General features: G+C 40.3%; 2 protein-coding genes across 2 annotated transcripts in view; one reads left to right on the top strand and one right to left on the bottom strand.

The window, feature by feature from the left end:
* snd1 (staphylococcal nuclease and tudor domain containing 1) overlaps window positions 1-21,793 on the top strand; it is a 242,094-nt gene that overhangs the window by 121,914 nt on the left and 98,387 nt on the right. The gene's annotated exons all lie outside the window — the stretch shown is intronic.
* Window positions 1,006-6,171, bottom strand: lrrc4.1 (leucine rich repeat containing 4.1). The gene has a single exon (XM_028451497.1). The coding sequence runs from the start codon at window positions 4,372-4,374 to the stop codon at window positions 1,573-1,575; it is 2,802 nt and encodes a 933-aa protein (XP_028307298.1). The 5' UTR covers window positions 4,375-6,171; the 3' UTR covers window positions 1,006-1,572.

Genomic DNA, 21,793 nt, shown 5'->3' with positions numbered 1-21,793 from the left:
CCCCTTACATTAGTCTGATAACACACTGTTGTGGCTTTTGTCTGGCTTCATATTGCTGTAGCTCATCTGGGTTAATGAGAATGCCTGTGTGATTGTGGTCAACGTTGCTGGCAAGGTCTCCCATTGAAAATCATTTACATGCTTTCTAAATGCTATTGTTCTCCCCTTTAAAATTGGTTCCAAGTGTAGTTCACACCAGCTGCGTCATGTAAATAAACCAATGGAAGGCAGTTTTATCAATGACTGAGTAGAGCAAGAGTGATGGGACAACAGCAGCAATTCTCATGTATTATGGCCTTCAACTACTACTATGTATGTTTTATGTCATCTTTCTTCGTTAGTCCAACCTGTGAGGCTGTATTATGATTGAGGGGGGGTGATATTGTCAAAATGACAAATGCACTGTGAACAGCGAGACCTAATGCATTTGTTACCATAAAAACCCCTCAGATTGATTGATGACAGCCCAACAGCTGTAAATGTATTGAAAAGTGAAATGAGGATCCATATTTTTGGCAAGGTGCAAGAAAGACAAAGAACATTTCACCCCAATTTATCACCTGTTTCACGCAGAGATACCGGATTATTATCATTAGAACGCAACATAAAAGATTAGCACAGCTTCAAAAGCATCACGTATCCTTAGATATCATTTTGCAATGAGGATCTCTTTTAACAGTATTTGGGGGTAAAATGGCAAAAAAATTAATTTACATGTGTTTTTGTTCAACCACACATTTTCCAATAATTATCTTTGCAAATTAGAACCTAAAAGCAAAACCATCTCTTGCAGTGCATGTAACATCATATCAGGAGCCGTGGATGGATGTGAAATTAAAAGCCTTATTTCTGCCTTGTGATTCATTCTTTGTGAGTCAGTCAGTACACTCAGGGTTAAAGTATAGCTGCAGAATCTTACTGCAGTGTCTAAAGCATTTGGCTGATCATTACAGTATATGCCAGAAGAAGAAAAGAGGGGAAAAGAAATTTCTCTCTAATGTATCCTTTTTTTTCTTGCAAAAATCGTTTTTATTGCATTTATAACATTTGGCACAGTACAAATTCTTGGTGCTTTTACAAGATAAACCTGTAAAGATCAATGCTGATCTTTTCCCGGTTTTTGTTAAAGAAAGTCTTCTCTGTATAAATATTTTTTTCTTATCGCATTCTCTGTAGCACGGTGTAAAAATCACACAGAATGCTCCTTTTTAAAACAATACTACCCTCATTTGTCAAAGTCAAGACAGTATCTTAAACAATTCATCATTTTAAATAGAAGTTACAAGTTAGAAAATAGTTTCCTTTTCTTTTTAATATATGTTTCTCTATCACCAACCCATGGTAGTTTCAGTTTGTCCATATATATTTATTTATAAGCATGTACAACAAGAAATCATCAGTCTCTTAAAGTTTCCACTCTGTACAAAAAAGTAGCTCCTGTCCTTTTTTTTCATTGTGCATTCTATTGCATGATTTCAATGAGGAAAGGACAATAAGAGGGTTTTGTTGTGGGAGGGGGCAAGAGTAGGGGGCCTAGGGTAAGTAGTGACAGCCTTGTGGAGTGGTGGGCTTTCAAATCTGAGTCTCTTGTACCTTCTCCTTGGTGTGAGTCTTTATAACAAAGGGCTCAGCCATTGCTGTAATGGTGCTCGGCAAGGTCCGAGGCAAAGAGTTCCCAACATTGTTGTCTGTCCACTTAGCTCCATGGCCAGTTGGTTTGTAGGTGTTATATTTGGGCTTTGTGGTGCTGTAGTCCACTTTATGGGGGCTGAAGTTCATTTTGTGGGGACTGTAATCAAGTTTAGGTCTCTGAGTGTGTGGGCTAAAGTCAGTCTTGAAGGCGCTGTAATCCACTTTGTGGGGGCTGAAGTCAGTCTTGAAGGCGCTGTAATCAGGTGCAGTCTTTTGAGGGGTGTAATGGTCCTTGGGTTTATAGGTAACTTCTGGTTTACATCTCTGTGCACTGTAGTCTGTTTTGGGTTTGGGTTGAGTGCTATAGTTGGGCTTAAATGGACTGTATTCGGGCTTGGATCTTGGGTGAGTTCCAAAATCTGGTTTATAGGGACTGTATTCCGCTTTCGGTTTATGTTGTGTACTATACTCCGATTTTAATGGGCTGTAGTCATGTTTAGGTTTTGGTTGGGTATTGTACTCTCGTCTGAATGGGCTGTACTCAGTCCTCTGTCTTGGGTGGGTGCTATAGTCTGGTTTGAATTGGCTGTAGTCGGGTTTAGATTTGTGAGTACTATAGTCTGGTGTAAATGGGCTGCATTCAGGCTTTGGTCTTTGAAGGCTAAAATCTGGGGTTGATTTGTGAATATTGTGATCGGCAATAGATTTGTGGCTGCTAAAATCCATATTTGGCTTATATATGGTATATTCAGCCTTTGGCTTGTGTAGTGTGAAGTCAGGTTGGGTTTTGTATTCGATTTTAGGTTTGTGAAAGCCATAGTCAGACTTGTGACTAATAAAGTCCAGATTGTGAATGCTGTTATGGTCGCGAATTTCAGGCAATGGTAAAGCCGACTCCTGGGCAGCAGATGCTGGTGGTGGAAGGTCTTCTTCATCCACCTGGATAATCTCTACAGTGCGAGCAGCTGCAACTGTGCTCCTCTGCTGGTGGCGCTTTCTCAGTTTATAGAAGGCAATGAGCATGACAGCAGCCAGCAGGGTCACTGCCACAAAGCAGCCTATTATGATCTTAGTGGTCTTCATCACTTCATCCAAGCTAGGCCCAGACCTGCCTGGTTTGACTGTGCCACCTTTGAGTCCTGGCACAACAGATGTTTTTGCTGCGCCTGGTGGACTGTCAGTACTTTGCAGCAACACAGTTGGTGTGGAGATAAAGACTGGCTGGAAAACCGAAGGAGAAGCAGTTGTAGTTGTTGTCCCAAGGGCAACTCCTCCTCCAGCTACTCCAGCCCCTGCAGCAGCAGTTGTAGTTTTTGGCTTGGGCATCTCAGTAGTTGGCCCTAAGACTTCAACAGTCACTGTTGTAAAGTAACTTAAATTTGATGTGTTGAGCTCAGCTGCACTTACATTGAGGTATGCTGAGGCATTGGAGTTCCCAGCAGCATTTGACACCATGCAGGTATAAATGCCTGTGTCAGCCGCTAGAACATTTGAGAAATTTAGAGTACCATCATTGAAGACCGATATTCTTGGATGGCTTGAAGCATGTGTTAAGATAGTTCCATTCGGCAAGAGCCAGCGTACTGAAGACATTGGAGCTGTGCGACATCGCAACTCCGCCACTCGGCCTGCTGAGATGTTAAAATCCCTTGGGGCATCAGCAATGAATGGTGCTGAACACTGGATTGCAGCACCTTCCCCTGGATCAACCTCGACCAGCTGTCGACCTCTCATAGTAGCTGGTGAGTGACAACGTCCACAGCACGTTGAGTTGGTTGGAATGTTCTCTCTTAGCCAACGTGCTAACCAAACGGCCTCACAGCCACAGTTCCATGGGTTATGATGGAGGTGGAGCTCTACCAGGTAGCTGAGTGGGGAGAACAAGTCATGTGGAACAGCACTCAGGTTATTATGGGCAAGATTAAGCTCCACCAATGAGGATAGGTCATCAAAGGCGTTGCGCTCTATTACTGTAATTTGAGAGTTCATCACCCAGAGCTTTCTTAATGAGCGCAGACCTTTGAAAGAGCCTGGTTGTATTTCTTGGAAATAGTTTTCAGAGATCTCCAGCTCCTCTAGACCCTTTAGGGGACTCAGGTTTGGCATGTCTCCTCTTATGTTGCACATTCCTAGGTTGAGGTACTTCAGGTTCTGCAGGCCCTCAAAAGCTCCTTCTGAGATGTACTCCAATTTCTTTAGCTCTCCAAGATCCAGCCGCATGAGTGAGGGTACTCTGTTGAAGGCATAGGATGGGATGCTCTCAATGGGGTTATTCCTCAGCCACAGTTCCCTAAGCTTTGACAGGTACTCGAAGGCCCCACTTGGCACCACCGTCAATCGGTTGTCAAACAGCTCCAGTGTGTTGAGGCTAGTGAGTCCATTGAACGCGCCCACCTCAATCTGCCGTATGGCATTTCGCCCAAGCTGGAGCACCTCAAGGTGGTGCAGATGGCGGAAGGAGTCAGCCTGCACCGCCTCAATGGCGTTTTCCATTAGATTGAGGTGTCGCGTATTGGCAGGAATCCCAGGAGGTACGCGAGTGAGGCCGCGTCGGGTGCACACCACCTTCCCCTGCTGACTACTGCAGGAACACTGTGGTGGGCAGCCCTGCGGTCCTTGAGAGACCGCCGACCCTGCCAAGGCCAGGGAGGTGCTGCTCCACGCTTGAGCCATCAGGAAGACTACAAAGAGTAGGGCGGCTTTCCTGGCACGATGCACAGCTACCCGCCCCAGGAGACTCATGATGTGGCACGTTCATAATTCAGCATCATCTGGGGGGAGGATGGGGATGTTTGGGGGTTGGCTTTTGGGCAGTTTGGGAACACAGACAGTAGCTGGCTGGTTGATGTTAGTAGGAAGGTGACCAGAGTAAACAGGTTAAGTGAACTGAAGAGAAAAAAGGCAAATCATACGTTTCACCGTTGACTGCGGGGCTTAAAGATTTCACCTATCCTCACTTAAGAAGTGCTGTAATTCCATAAACTGCTGAGGGGCAGAGGGAGGGGAGGCGTTGAGGAGGCTGATTTTTTTTTTCAGACATGTGTATGAGAAGGACAATAATGATAAGCTAAGTATCTAAAACTATATCAGAAGACAGGGGAGGGTTGGATGTTACAGATTCATGAAAAGGGGTTGAAACGCTAGACACCTACCTCGAGTTATTATAACTGGTGCTTGCACTGAGATATATAGCTTTCCTCCTCTTTGCGTTAAGAAAAAGATGTAGCATTCACATCAGATGTAATTATATCCAAGGGCAGCAAAGAAAACATTTAATATTTGCCCTGTCAAAACAGGTATCAGTGCCAAAGAGCTAAAGCAAGATGAGCCCTTTTGTAAATCCATACATCCAAAGAGAAAGGTTCAAAGGCCGTTTGTGAGTGTTCGTCTTTTTGTTCCTTTCCGACTTGATTAGAAAAAAAAAAAGAAGAGAAAAAAGCAAAGGTAAGAATCCAGTCAAGCTTCCAAAGCAGCAGTGCTCCCTTGCTCGCTTTTTTCCGTCAGCTCCTCTTCTCTGTCTTGTCCTTGGAATCGGACAGTTGATCCCCTCGCTTGACACTTTAGCCAGGTTTCCATAGTCCCATCTACCACAGAAACAATCGCATAATTCTTCTTTCGGTGCAGCAAAACCCAGCGAAGAACAAAGTGAGGGAGGTGGGGGGAGGAATTAAAGAAGGTTGAATGAAAATTCCACAGTCCTTTGCAATGTTCTTTGCCTTTTGTTTGCAGTGGTTAAAAGAGCAGGTTGACAAGCTGTGGAAAAAAAGACCCCCCTCCACTCTGTATTCCTCTGTTCACTTTTTAGTAGTCAATCAGTTGGTCGATTGGTCAGTCTGACAGCCCTTTTCTTTCTCTGTTTCTCTCTCTCTCTCTCTCTCTCTCGCACCCCTTTTCTTTGCTCCCCCTCTTAATGTGGCGTTGTGTCCACTTGATTTGTCTTAATTCTTTTGCTTCTTTCCTCCGGGAGTACTTGGCAGAGGTTGAAAAGGCTCGGCGGCTCACACTGCCTTCATTAGCTTCCTCCTCCTCCTCTTAACTGGCTGCATGCTCCAGCTTCGGCAGCCACAGCGGCAACAGCGGCAATCGGGAATGCAGACCCACCATCCTTGCGAATCACCCAGCAGCAGTGAAGGGCACACAGCAGCAGCTGCAGCCTGCCTCCTGTGCTCTTCCCAATAATCCGTCAATTTCTTCAGTGGTGGCGTTGGGTGGGGGATGAAAAAGGGGTGCCAGGAGGAGTGGGGTTACCGTAGTTGGGTTGATCGAGGTGGGTTGGAGGGAGAAGGGGTGGCGCACAGTCTCTCCGTCCTCTCTCCAGCTTATTTCTATTCTTGTTTCCAGCTCATTTTTTTTTCTTTCCCCGCTCCTCTTTCGGTGATCAGCACCACCTTGCTAATGCTGCATCCAACTGGGGAGAGAGTAAGGCAGAGAAGGCAAGCGCTGGGCAAACGCGGCTTACAGGCGTGACGTTAACATTAGCATTGATGTGGAAAGGATCCGTTGTAGCAGCAAAAGATCTCTCTCTCTCTCTCTCTCTCCCTCTCTCTCTCTCTCTCTTTCCTGTCTTTCTCTCTCACACACACTCTCTCTCCCCTCCTTCTCTCACACTCTTTCTCTCTCTCTCTCTCTCTCTCTCTCTCTCTCTCTCTCTCTCTCTCTCTCTCTCTCTCTCTCCCCTCACCCCCGCCTCCTTCCTGCTCTCTGCAGTGTCCTGAGGTAGTTGGTGAGCCAAAGCACTCAAACCTTTTTAGAAAACTTGTTTATCAAAAACCATTTGAAACTTGCTGTTGTCTGTTCTTTTTTCTTTAGTTGTTTTGTGGCTTTCTGAGACTTTCTTTGACTTAAGGGATTATACATGCTTTCCAAAGCAGATATGGACAGTGGCATCCCCACAGCAACCAGAATTTAACCCCATCCTTCCCAGTAATAATTCAACTATTGTATTGAGCTCAGCACAGCTCTTTAACACTGCCATTGTGAAAAATGCAGACGGATGGGATGCTGCTTCTCCCATCCCATGGCTCACTCTTTCACCACGTCCTCTCTGCTTTCCTTTTCTACTCCTTATATGTCTCTGTATATCCCTCTTTCTTTTTGTCTGATGTCTTTCCTTTGACTCTTGGTTTGTCGTTTCATTGAAAAGAAAGGGACATGAATGGACTGCTGACGCATCATGGTTAGAGCTGTACTTTAGTTTGATGCAGTGTGTTCATGTACATTACACTCTCTGTACCCTCTTACCTCTTACTATATATTCTTCAGTTAACCTTTTGTCCTACACTATGGCCCTGAACTTTATTACTTTGTCTATACTTGCATTAACATTGTTTTAATTCATTTTAGTCAATGATTCAACTTTAAAAAGAGTATGATGATAATCTAAAAAAAAACAAAATTTTTGGAATTATTTGTAACCAACCTTTTTTTAATGTTTTAAAGATTAATTGTTAGAAATTTAACAAGAATTTCTTCAAATGTAACAAAAAACATACACAATATAGTTTCTTATATATCAATAACATCCCAGTAACATTTAAAGGCAGATTATTTTTAGTCTATTTTATTGTGATGGTAACATTTCTACATTAATTTGCACTCAGTTTACGAGGTAACATTGTTTAAATTAACATAAATGTTTGAAGTAGTCTGACAAATAGGACAAATGATTAAACAAGATTTACATTAATACACCTTCCTATTTAATTATTTATTCATTTATTCATTGAGTATGGTTAGAAGTACAAAGAAGCCAAATAACCAGGCAGTTTGGGATATCAGAAAGAAATCAAAACAAAAATAACTATTTGCTACCACTAATATGCAATATGCGACCAGCTCTGACTTCCTAACATGGAAAGTTAGAGCAGAGGAAAGCTGAGGGTGACCAAAATTGGGACAAAAATTACTAAAAAAGTGGTTTATTTCTGCAGAAACCCTTTGGTGGTGGAGTTATCATAGCTATGAATACACAAAAGCATGGATCAGTCCTGCTTTGTTTCAGTGGATCATGCAGGTGAAACACTTTAGGCCCCTCATTTTAAGGAGTGTTACCAGCAAGCCATACTTAATAAAAATGGCCTTTGAGTGTATATCTTCCTGAGGGTAGTTAGAGCTCTCTAAATAGGCAGATCTTTACCCTCAATTTGAACACAAACTGCTGGTCCAGGAGGTTCACTGCCGTAAAGGTCATGTTAAAAAATGGAAAGCAAATGGAAGAAAATAAGACATGCTTTACCTTCCTGCTGCAACCAAACCAAACAAACCCTACAGTCTTATCACCCTTCTACCTGGAGTGATTTGTAGAAGCCCCATGTCCATTAAACTAGGTAACGGTTGTGGGTAATTGATGGATGGTAAAGCAAGCTTTGACAGTCCTGCTTTTTGTGTGTGTGTGTGTGTGTGTGTGTGTGTGTGTGTGTGTGTGTGTGTGCGTGTGCGTGTGCGTGTGCGTGTGCGTGTGCGTGTGGAAGAGAGACAAAAAGAGAAAGGAGAGAAGGCACAGCAGCTCGAAAAGGTCACACTGCCTGTAGCTCAGTACGTTATTCCCATCGGCACAGGAGTGTAGAGCCAACTCCTATATTATACACACATATACACACTAAGGCTTTCTCCTTGACTTCACTGCAGTTGAATATGAATGGGCTTCAATGAAGCACGTGTAACAGTAAGGTGGCAGCCACAGGAGTACTGGGATACACTTTCCTACATTATGGAAAAATGGATATATCGTCTCCACTGGGAAGCATGGCATGGCAGCCACATGGAAGGATAGGGATATCAAAGATATGCTGGAGCTTCTTCAGTGCACCTTTTAAGCAAATGCTCATTTATTTTTGAAAAGGAACGTACGCACAATAGTAAGGGTATAGTTATACCCTTACCTTGTCATAGTGATATAAATGTGCCACTGATGTTATCAAAATGTATCTTCTTTAGTTTTACTGCAGGAATTTAAATCACACTTTTTGTAATTTCATATTTATATAGGCGCATCTATCTATCTATAAAGCAAAGTTGCAGATTTAGAGACTTTAAACATGGCTGCTGCTTAGTTCAAGGGTGTGCAACGTCGGATTTGTTTGGACTGCAATAATACCGTTAATAAATCATTTCATAAAATTGTCTTAAATGCAATCGACCAGTGAAAACGGTTAAACGCGGAAGTGGACTAAATCGGCACAAAACACCATCAAATAACGTTTTTTTTTTTTATGGGGAAATGTTTCCGGGGACCGCTTATTAGGTGCACCTCCCTCCCCCTCCTTTCTTGGCTGCATTAAACTCATCTTAAACCACCACAAACATCCTCTAAAACAACGCAAATCATCACTGACTCCTAAATACAGGGCCTCCTGTGAAAACGTGATCAGCTTTAATCATCTTCCCCTGCTCAGTGTTCGAACTGTTTTGCCTGGCTAACTAAGAATAACTCAGTCCGTGTTGTCCTTTAGTTCTTTGTATTCCAGCCTTTTGTCCGTGCCTCCTAGGTACATATTCACAGTCAGCAAGCTACCTCAAGTACAACCGTTTCAGTGGGAACTTTCGCTTTACAAAATAAAAGTCAGTTGGAGTTGCAGTTATTAGAATGTTACATTCAAACAACATCTCATCAGAGCTACAGAAGATAGGATAATTAAAATTAAGTTAATTTAAAGTAAGTTGATCAAAACTTGATTAAATCTGCTCTGATTCAGTAAACCATTGATACCCTGAGAGGAAATTGAGTGACATCAATGCAGTTCTCTTACATCTTTATATGACATAATAATTAAAAAGGAGCAGTCAGAATAATCTGTCACTACAGCTTCTATCTACCTTTGAATTGTATCTTACTTTATTTTTGACATACATTTTTGTTTAATTATGAGTTTTTTTTAATTTATTAGTATTTATTTTGTTTCCTCACCAGAGTTAAAAACTAATATTTTCTTTAAAAAATTATAAATATTTCTAAAAATAAAGAAACAGAATTTATAAAATTAAAGTGGAAAAAACCGAATTTGGGAAAAAGTAAAACGGAATTTGGAAAAAAAGAAAACTGATTTTATAAGGCCCTACTAGTGTTTGTGTGTTGTGGAGATGTGGTATGCCCCTATTCTATGAATCAATGACCCAGAATGAGTTCAGGTTCAGTTACACTCCCTCCAACACAGCAGATTTCAGACAACCACCAAACAAAAATCATCTAATGACCCCTAACATGACCAACTCCAAGGAAGCGACTGTTGTTTTTTGGCTATTGTCCATTTTTCTCCCTCTTTTTGTTTTCTTTGACATCTTTACATTGATTCTCTTTTAAGCCGCTATCTTACAATGTCAAATGCTGAACTAGCTTGCCTATTTTAATTCTAATTTAACAACTCTTAACTAATATAGTTTGATCCAGGTCTGGAATAAGAACATTGATTAAAGTGTCCTTCAAAGTAAAGTCTTTGTTTTTACTTTCGAGCGTATGTATAATCATGTTGTATTACATTCCTGGATTTGGCAAAGTAGTAATCAGAAAAAAAGTGTTTATAAGCTATTGTTTAATCAGTAATCACAAATATCAAACAAAAAAAGAAAAGGAAAGAAAGAAAATCGGTTTTGGTGTTTTTGGCTGATACGGAAAGAAATCCAAAGCTGGAGATTTTCCAACATCCAGGTCAAGCAGTGGTCTCATATGTTCACTGATGTCAGGCTATACCTTAAGGGCTATCTGACTGACAGTTGCTTGATGATCTGTCAGTTATGCGGGACCTTCATGATGTCATGCCAACCCCGTTTGCCTGCTGTGCGACATTCGCCCTCTATCGCGTCACCCAAGGCTCTTCAGAACCAACCCCTGCACTGTGCCAGGAGGACACCGGGTGTAGTTTCAGGGTATGGAATGACCTAGTTCATTGTGGCCTGTCCACCATCACAGTTGAGGGGTATATGCAATCAGTACAGAACCCATCCCCTGGGGTGAGAGCTTGCAAATCTGGGCTGCGGCCAGTCACAATTAGGTCAGCAGCCTGTGTCTGGTAGCATGTGTGTGCGTGTTAGTGGTCCCATTCGGATTAATTGCCCACAGTATGGTACAGCAGCAATGACAGATTAGAGAACCTTGTGATCACATTATAAACCTAATGATAATGTCATTGCCTCAATCACTGCTGTAATCAAGATTTGACTTTGCAGGCGCTTTAGCATGTAGTGTAAACATGGTTTTCTGGTGTGTGAGTGCACCACCAACGGGAACACACAGCTTGTCATGTGCTTTGACAGGTAAGTTATTATTGTGAATTTGTGCTCTCCATGTCCAACAAAGCCCCAAGTGGTCGATTACATAATGGTGTCAAGGTGGCACAATGGTTCTCTATATACTGTATTTCATAGAAATATGGGCTACATTCAGAGAGAAGCTCTTAATGCACAATTCTCATTTTTTTTTGTGCTTGTTCATATTACACATTAAATGGAACTTCTATAAGAGTGTGAACTTAATGTGACCCTGAAGTTACCTACATGCGCAAACAGTACAACACAGGAACACACTGTTTACAGAAGTAAATATGGAGGCATCATGTCTCAATTTCTGTACAACCAAAGTCAGCACTATAAGACCTCACTCTGTTTCTGCTTTCCTTTTGATTTCTTTTTTTCCCGTTGCTTCTCCTAGGACACAGAAGTGTGACGTTTATCACATTTCAATGCTTTAAAGGTCGGATAAAAGCCACCGAGCTGTTAAGACAGCAGTCGCATTGCAAAATATCAGATAGGCATCAGATTTAGGAGCTCATATGAAAGTGGCCTTAGTCATTTAAAAAAACATTGGATTTGTGCTGTTCAAACCATCTTTAACAGATTGGATATAGTGCAAAAATATAGGCCTAATAAACTCAATGGATTTTTGCCATAATTGCCTCCACTCCGAACGTAGCCATGAACACCAACAGGCATTGCCATTAACTTGTACTTTCACCAACACCTTCAATGCTGATTTTGAGGCAAAAGTATTGCTACTGGAATGTTGCTTTCCAGTTTTCATTTTACTGTCCTGTAATTATTTCTGTATGAGATTTCATGAAATACACAAATTATGCCTACACTGATTTTAGTGTCCCAGTAAAATCTCTGCCTGCTTAGTATCCGTTTTTTTGTTTATTGTCACTGTTTGCCCACAGAGACTCACAGACGCACCAATCATATGCCACTGTGTCAGGAGATTACATTAATGAATATTAGCAGCTTCCATCTGGCAAGACTTTATCGTCTTGTTTGTTGGTTCCTTTGACCTTGTGTGGCCTTGCTTTATTCAATTGACTTATTTTTGTCAGCTTTTAGCTGCACCCTGATGTGACGCTGTAGGTTTATCTTTGGTAACTAAGATTGGTTCGAGACAACAAAACAAAAAAAACCCTTGAAGATGGTTTAATCAGCGGACTGTAGACTGTGCTAGCTAATTTTCTTTCTTCTTTTCTTTCTTTCTTCATTTATTTCCAACAACCATCTTTCTGTCTGCCTTGCTTCACTGTCTTTTTGTCTTTTTTCTTTCCTGTCTTGTGTACCGTCACCTTCAACTGATCCGTTTTAGTTTTCTTTAACTACTTTCTGTTGCATCACGTCTCCCTGCCTTCACGCCCTCTCTAAATTGTTTCATCCTTTAGGCATCCTCTAGTCTGCAATTTGCAGACCTCTGGCACATTAATTGTGTTTGCCCATTCACGTTGTTTTGTAAGCGTGAGTCTGTGGGTGAACCCACATGCGCTCTCAAATTAGAGAAATATAAGGTTATGGAAACTGAAGGCACCTAAAAATAAAAAAAGCATTCCTGCTCCGATTTCTATCCCCCCTGTCATCTTGGGTTATTTAGCATCTTAGCCTTGCTAGCAGCCATTGTCTCCTAACTAATGGGTTTCATTATGTGAGCTGTGTTCATGCTGGCTGCCAGAACAGGGATTAGTTCTGTGCTAGCTCAAAGCAAAAGAAAGATATTGTTAGGTTAGGTCGGTTTAGGAGGATTCTTCATGCACAAATGGCAATATGAAATTTGAGCCCCTTATATAACCTATTTAAATGTTCCATTATTTACCGCCTCTCTATTATGAATAGAATAACATCTAGTTTAACTTTAACCACCAGTGAATGTGTTAAGTATGTGCTCAACATGAGATGAAATGGCTTCTCTTTCTCATTTGTTCCCCACCATATGCTAATGCTCCCCATGTCTTGCCCAGGCCACGCCATTGGTCAGCTGGCCCCATTAGAATTCATGGAGCATCCCCGTGTGTGCGTTCATCAGAATGTTGCCTTGCCAACTGCCAGGCGTAGGAAATTGATGTCTATTTCTCTGAGCAATGTGAAGGTAAAAACCCAGTAATTCACAAGCGAGAAGCTAAATCTTCTCGACTTTTCGCTCTTTTGGAGGGTAGATGTAGTCTCCATTTAGGTCCTCTCCTCATCCATTTGCCTTTATGCCCCCAGTTTTGTTAAAACACAACTTCTGACTGGTATATTGCTGCTCTGCAACATTATACACTCTCGTGTTGTCCTTTCGCATTACTTCTACCAATCTTGATTTAGTGCATTGTTTTGTGGAGTAAAATAAAAGCTCTTTAAATGATTAAATTTGCATTCTAGCCTTGTCTCATCTAAGAGGTCTGCTGCTATAGAGGAAACCTGATCCAACATGGAGCTAAAAAAAAAAACAATTAGATTTCCGTTATGGCTCTTAAGCTATCGGAATGAAGGCCACACTTGTGTATAATTTATGAAATTGCTTGCAACTCTTTGCTACACACAAGTACGGGGGACTCTTTCCTCTGATCGACTTAACGTGTTCCCACTTACTCTCAATTTACATTTACAACTGTCTATTTTACATTGTTACCTCTTAAAAAACCAAAATGGTAATCCCTGGAACAGCTTTGTGGTGGGCTAGTGATGGAGGAAATGGAAGAAATGTCTCTCCAATCAGATTAGAGAGATATTGTGTGTGTTTCATTTGTCACACTAAGTATTTTACTATGGTCCACATATCTGCGTTCATTATTTAAACTGTAAAACTCTGCCGACTCATGAGAGTGGATAGAACTTGACGCCAATATAGTTTACATTTTTTTTTTAGATAGCGGGTACACAGGAGACTTTGTCAACATTTACTTCTTCTATGATCTTATTCACTCCACTCGAGCTGAGGATTTATGAAACGTAGCTGTGTGTTTAATCTTCGAGTTCAGTGAGTGCATCATCACATGCTTGGTCACAGTGTACCTGTTGCCTCCAATGGTACCAATACAAAACCTCAGCTGGCATTTAACCAAGCAGGTCAGAGACGATGCCAGAATGGCCACAGAAAGTAGAGAGGAGGAGGTGTTAGTGTTGGGGGAGAAAACGCATCAAGTATAAAGGAAAGGGTCGATGAGAAAAAAAGAAAAGAAACTGAATATGGGTTAAAGACAAACTAACGTCCAGGGCCCTACGACCTTGCTTAAAGTAGGGATTTCCTCCAAACGTAGACTGGGGGGGGCAGCAGCAAGGCCCTGCTTATGAAATAGAAGTGGGGGAAAACAGCAGGCAGCACTTTCTAAATTGAAGTCAATAACACAACAGCTCGTTCTATCAGAGCCAGCCCTCCCACACACCCGACTTAGGGAGTCACAGAGGAGAGGCGAAGGATGTCGGTAAAGCTCTGCAAAAGTGCCGTTCCACATGGCAACATGCTTTTGTGTAGGCGCACATGTAGTTGTGACATTGACAAAGGATGTTGCACATGTGGATGTGGTTCATTTATTCCCTTTTTCCAAAGATGACTATTGTGATTCCTCAGAAAATCAACACCAAAGCTCCAAGAAATAAACCTAAATAACTTGTCAGTTTATGCATTTCTATATTATGCACATTTTTGACAAAATAGCTTTTAACCTTACTGGTATTTATTGGTTTCTTTGTGTAATTTTTTTGACAGTCTGATTTTAATTTTTTTTAATTTGTTTCCCATAAGCATTACTCCAGCGTGCCACATTAATTGAAGAAGAACCTGTGTGAGAAAAACCTCATTGGGGACCTAATATTAAACAGTCAATAATAGAAAAAGCACACTAGTGCTGAGCACAGGGAGAGAAATGAGTAAACCTGCCCAAATGCCCTTAGCTTGCGACATGAAAGCAGTTTTATTCCACATCTAGCTGTTGTATGAAATCTTGCAAATGTAGGCATATTTACGTCAGATGCACACACAGCCTTATTTTGCCTTTAATCCCATTTTACGTGTTAGCACTTTTAGCCAGCCTCGGGGGGATTTGATGCTTGTACGGCTGGACCTGCTCTGAGAACGAGTGGGAGAGGAAATCAGCGACTGGTTAGACGGTCGACGTCCAGCTGACATGACACCTCACGTGAGTTGATACCCACTGGAAAATAATGACGACCATGCAACAGTCATGGGCTTTTCCGCACAGTATGTGTTTTTTACATTTTTGCTGAGATGATCCTTAGATAAAGAGGCTATTAAATGCAATTTTAATCTTCTGTTTTTTTTTATGTGCTGACCTGTTTATGTTTCTGCTTACACATTCGAGTAGTAGTTTTTGCCATTTTAATTTGTAGAAGAAAAAAGCAGAACACTTGTTGATGGATTCATGGCTTGTAAGAGTGTAAGAAAAAATATAAATTCTGTGATATATCACAATATTTAACCGCGCAATTATCGTAAAGATCCAAGAAATGTCAAAATTGATTTTTTCAAATCTTGTTTTTTAACAATAAAAATTCATTTAATTGCTCTAACATATGCTTAGCACATGAAGCCCCAGTTACTAGGTGTCGGTGAACCACATTAGACATTGTTAAACTACCTCACTCCTTAATGAATTTTAGTTTGAAAGGGGATTGCATTTGATTTTCATAAAACTTACTGGGTACTTTTATAAATGTATGTTTTTTTAATATTTTTATTTATTTTATGTTATTTTTTAAGAATTTAAGTACTAATCAGAATCTGTTGTAGAAGCCAAAGTTAAACTTTTTTGAAAACTGTAATTTGACAGTTTGATAAACATACCACTTTTTTAGATTGATTACAGTTAGTTACCATTTACTTGTTCCCGCAAGTTTTTTTAAAAAAAATCAATAATTTGTATTTTATACCATTTTGCAAAGGTGAAATGTCAAATCATTGATATTGCGATATATCGTGATGCATTTCATTTTGTCTAGTATCGTCATATATTGTATCGTGACATGCAAATCGTGAATCGTATCATATTGTCAGATTCATGGCAATGCACACCCCTAATAGCTTGTAAGGCTTTTATAATTCCCATCGTCAGATAGTTTTTGTTGTCATCGCTGTGTCTGGAGACTACAACAGCACACATGTCCATATGTTCAGCCTTCAGTGGCTGCTTGGGGTTTGTAATGCAATGTTTAGACAATGCGTGATTCAGGCATTGGTTGTAATAAAGTGACACTCCTCCTGATCCTCAAGGCTTTGTCATTGGATCAATTCCCATCTATTTTCTGAACAAATTTCAAGCTATCATCTTTACATCCAGGAACAAAGTGTATTCCATCTGTCAGAAATATTATTCACTGTGTTGGTTCCTTGTTATTTTGTCATTATTTGCTGGTTGGTGTTTTATAGATCTGTGTTCAGAGGCCACTTCCTGCTAGTCCTGCTGCTGTGTGTGTCCCCCCCACATTTCGTCAGCTCTCTCACTGATAGCGGCTGTCTAGGTCACTTGCACCCTATTGCTGTTTATTGGTGTGTGTACCAGCTATTTTTTTTCCATAATAACCCCCCTCAACTCTTACTGCGCGCGCGCACACACACTCAAGCGTGCATACACACACAGAGACACGCAAAAACCAGAGTGGCTTGACACATGGATGAACAGTGGTAATTTCCCATGGCAGACATTGATTTCACTTTTCATTTTCCTGTCTTATTGTGTGGCACCCTGTGGAAAATTATCATTCTAATGCAAAAACATTTTTGCCTTTTTTTGCAAAAGCTCATTTGCCCGATTTTGAAAAAAGATCAAGTGAACGTACAATGGTAATCAAAGCGGAAGCCAAATTTAGCAATATTGTTGAGTGAGGGATATGTACTGATTAAGAACAAATGGCATTGATTGTAATTGTGGAAGTGGTACATAATGTTACAGAATTTAGATGCAGATTAAAAAAAAATAAAAAATTTCTCGGGCAAAAAACTGTACACATTGACAACATTTTTTAATGAGGCTTTTCATTAAAGATGCTGCAGATTTTATTTTATTTTATTTTTTTAAATCAAATAAAGGATAGTCTATTGATCAGGCCTACGCTGTCTTTTCTGATAAAAAATTAAAGATCTTTTTTTTTCAATCATAAAATGTGTTCTCCTGAATGTCACTTCATATAACCTCCTGCATCAGATTCAATGAAGGAGATCCTATCTGTAACTACGAAGTCTTAATGGAAATCATTTCTATTTCTTCAGTATTAATCTTACATGCAGCCACGTATTCATACAGACACATTGACCCTCTCAGCTACACTGGTCAGTTATGTATTTAAATTAGCTCAATTTGTTAGGAAATATACAGAAATAGCTCTTGGTTATGGGATTCTTTTCGTGATAAATTACACATTTGAGCAACAAGCGTGTTTTGCTGTTGCTTGTTACTCCCTGATGCAGAATGGTGTCTACTTCTGCCTTTGGATACTTTGTTGGGAATGATTTAGCAGTTGGTTTGTACTATTGGTGGCAGTATTGAATCAAGTGTGTGACTCACGCCTTTCGCAAGCATAATCATTATATTGCGCATTAATGTTAAGTGCTCTTCTGAGAAGATGAAATACTCAAGCCAAACAGAGAAAGCACATTGTTTAAAATATTAAAGTTGTTTGCTTAGTTTATTTTCTCTGCCTGCCTTGTGTTGTGTACTTTGTGTGGTATTATATTTATCTGGGGTTCAGCTATGATGACTCGAGCCATTCCTTCTGTTGTTTTTGGGTTGTATCTTGTGTATGGACTGTATCTCTCATGTGCCAAAGCTTTTAAAATGCAGTCCAAATGTTATGGCTAACACGAACCAATCATTATTCTCCCTATGCTTAGAATCCATCTTTGATGACTAACAGCTAAAGATGTGTAAAATTATTTTTGATAAATGCATTGGATCTTTTGTTGTTGTTGTTGCTTTACATCAACCGCTTCATCTGTTGCTTGATTTTGACTTTTCGGTCAACGAGCACGTCTTGTCTAAGGGAACACTGATTAGCAGAATCCATGATTCATGAGCTCAGTGAATCTAAGGGGAGTCGGCGAGAAGTTTTGTGCGAGTGATTTGATTTTCACCTTTTGTTTCACATTATTTATTTACCTTTTTAAGTTCTCCCACTCCCTTAAAACATTAAAAGTTATTAATGCAGCAATGGAATGTTGCAGAAATGTTTGAGGCATTGATGTAGATCAAGAGTGGCGGATTTAGTTTGCAATAATTCATAATAAGAATTAACAGAATGCTGAAAGCAGAGGTGCAAGAAATCAAGAATCCTAACCTAACACTCATCTAACGATATGAGCACAAATCATCTGAACGTCTGCAGCGAACCAGTGTTGGTTCTTACAAAATTGTTGCCATGTCTTTTTTTAGGGGAAGAAGTGATTAGACAACCTATTATTCTTGCATCCTGTGCAACTGAAACCCTCCTCAATCAAGCCACATTAGTGAGTGAATCATAGCTTGTCAACTTTAGATCAACTGCATGTTTCCTGAGCTGGAATAATTCCATCAGCCTGCTCATTATGTGTTTCTCTCACATAGAGCGACGGACCAAATAACATACCTCTGTCTGTTTCTTGTCTCGTTTGAAAGAACAGGTGGAATTAGATGAAGAAAACCAGAGGATGATTACCTCATGGTTTCTTTTGTCTAAGGTGATTAAAGTCCAAATGGATTTCTAGACAATCCTGGGCTACTTGTTAACAGCTATACGTACTCGGGCAGAACGTATGCGGAATGGTGTCTGTGGACTCCATGCAAAGATAAAATTTTATGATTACATGTAGCACTGACCTGGATGCCATGACAGAAAACTGTAAACAAACCACAAAGATTGTGGGAAATGTAGGATTTCATACGAATTTTTACTATGTGGCTGTGCTCTCGACTGGATATTCCGCACGGAGCCTGTTCCGTGTACGTTCCGCCCGAGTATGTTTGGGTCTTTAGCATAATGGTTTTGTTTTTGTTTCCCGCTTTTTATTTTTTGCAGATCGGGTAAGTGTCTATTGTGTCCTAAGCTGCCTCCCACCTTTATCACCAACTTTTTACCATGGTACTGGTTTCTAGCAACACAAAGGACCTCTTCAATCCACCACTTTTCTCCCACTCCACTTAAACCTCTGCCTAACAACTCTCCAACAAGCCGTGCAGTCGGGCACTACCTTTCATTTTGACAAGCTTGGAAAAATTGACAAAAAGCCTAGTTGAAAAATGCGTCTGTCCTTGCTTTCTCTGCTTCTTTCTCTTCCTCATTCCCACACTCTGTCGGCACAGGCAGGTTCTGGGAGGACAGAAATGGCTTTTTGAGTGACACAGGCCGGCTCTGCCATTTGCCGTGTCAACTGGTAAAAGAGGATAGAAAAGGAGGTAGAGATAAATGATCATGGCCTTGCCGTGATTGCCCTGTGCCACCTCTCACTTTCACTCACCCTTCCTTTGACCGGTCAAGGTCATTGAGCCCTAATTATTGCTGTGACAATGGCAGTAGTAGTTGTGATGTTTGTCACAGCCATCTTCCGCTAGAAAAGCTTTTCTTTCTTTCTTTCTTCCTAACTTGCTTTTTTTTATCGACGGAACACTTTGGGTATTGCTTGAAAACACTTAGCAAGTCATTCTGAAAACAAACCAAGCCTGATCACTCTTCCTTTTTCAGTCAAATTGCTGTTTTCTTCATACTGTCACATCTTCTCTCAGGAACATTTTTGTTGGAATGGAAGTAAAATAAAAATAAATTGATTTGGAATAATCAATTTCTTGCTGTTGTCAATCAATCCCCTCTACTCTCTCCATTTCCTTTGACAAGAATCCATTTGGGTTTGCTCCAACTCCCCCATAATGCTTCCATCTGCTAAGCACAGAAATGTCCAATGAAGATTTGTAAAAAAAAAAAAAAAAAGCTACAGATTTTAATTGGATGCTTTTCTATCACAACATTGATTATAGTAACGACAGTTTTAATATCTAAGCTATAAGCTGTAATGGAAATTGTATGATTTGTAATTCCTAAATCCATTCATTTGACATAAAAGGTGTTGGAATGAATGTTGCATGAGTGAGGCTTCATCAGGCAGGAGGGTAAACATTCATGTCTCCTGCATATCTTTGGATATGGCGAGAAGTGTTGTTTGTTGAGGGTTGGTTATCTCTCCTCTGTTGTCTTATCTGTTATTATAATCATAATATTGATCATATTATTAGAATTGTTTAGTCATCGGAGCAATTTGCTACAGGGTGCAGAAATAAGCAGACAGTAGCTTGCAATGCGCATTCCTACAACATATGCTTACATTTTTAATCTGAGCTCCAAACTGGGGACAAAGATATGCCATTATCATTTAGCATTTCTCTGACTGTGCAGCCTACTGAGTGTAAAATAATCGCCATTCTTCAATAGATGTGTGCGCTAAGCTGTACGTGTGCATGAATCTCCTGGAAAGCAGTCTTGTCATCTTGAGAGGTAATGTAGCTTAATGCCCTCTCCAATCATTCTGACCACCTCTAAATGTGCTCAATGTGCCTTGACTGCAAGTACCAAGCTTCCCCGACTCTAGGCAACGATTTTAAAGATTTGAACTTGTAGTTTTTGTCCTCCTCGAGGCCCATGAAAAATATGTCTATTCAACCCAAAAACAGTGATCCACTGCGAATTGAGTGAAAAATTCTTAACTATGTGTGTTGCAGCATTTCTATGCCAAATGTCTTCCTGACCTTTTGTATTTATTTAAATATGTTCCTGCAAAGTTGTGTTACAGGTGTCAAGTGTTCCACAGCAGTATTTTTAAAGATTAAATCGGGGCTTTCGCCTTTAATTGGCCATGTAATGTTAGTACATTAATGGAATTCGTCCTCTGCATTTAGCCCATCCCTGAGGAGCAGTGGGCAGCCATTTTGCGGCGCCTGGGGAGCAGTTACTGTGGTAGGCGACATATGCGTCACCAAGCATTCAATAATGCATTGCCCTCTTAAGTTTTTGTTTTCCATCTATACCCTCACACCAGTTAAGGGGAAATTATATGACATTAGTAATATCACAAATGTAGCTCAATATTCATCGACCGGCACGCCATGTCGGCCCTCTTTTAAAAATGAGATGGATTGTAGTTATTGCTGCTATTGATTTTAATAACCAGGCTGTTAAATTCCAATGCAGTGCCTTGTTCCAGCCGAGCTCTGTATGGACTGTGCTTTTTTCATCTGTGTAACAAAAGGATCTATAAACTCATTTAACACAGGCTTCTGCTTTATTAAAATGGCTGCTTTCTGTAGTTTTAGATTTGAGATTTTTAACCTCTTCTTAATCAGCTGTGCCATCAGTGTTTGTAAAGGCTATTTTTTTCAAACCATCTGAACTGTACTGCACATTAAAATGATGTCTGTTTGAGAGAGGGAAACATTTACAAGACTGTTATTGGTAAATGGAGTTATGTCACTGGTCAAATCGCTCTGAGGTATTAGTGTTGACCTCTAGAATCAATGTTTGATCTTTACCTATGTTTTTCTTAAAATGTACAGCTCACTAAGTTCAAAGGTACAAAGACAGTTTATCTGAAATGCTTTTATATGTAACTTTTACTTGTAGGAATGGGAGGTGATTTTTAGGCTTTGTACGATCAGGATTTTTGGGCCGATCACCAATTAGTGAGTTTAAAAAAACCGATCACCGATCGGATCATATGAATTCAGGTAGTTTTTTTAGGTACCGACCAATTTTTTATTTTATTTTTGTTTTTAATGTCTTTATTTCATTCAAAATGAAAAAATAAACAGTCTAAGCAACAAAACTTCCAAATCAACACATTGTGTGTGGGTATGTGGCCCTTTAAGCGTGGATGAATGAGTGAGGGAGCATATGTGTTAAGAGCAGATTGATTATAAGCTGTATGCCTTTTTGAATGATTGGCAAAATACAGGTTGCAGCTGTT

The sequence above is a fragment of the Gouania willdenowi genome, chromosome 6 (assembly GCF_900634775.1).
Source record: "Gouania willdenowi chromosome 6, fGouWil2.1, whole genome shotgun sequence".
Taxonomy (NCBI): domain Eukaryota; kingdom Metazoa; phylum Chordata; class Actinopteri; order Blenniiformes; family Gobiesocidae; genus Gouania; species Gouania willdenowi.
Note: the sequence above shows the minus strand (reverse complement) of the source record. Positions and strands in the feature narration are given on the sequence as shown.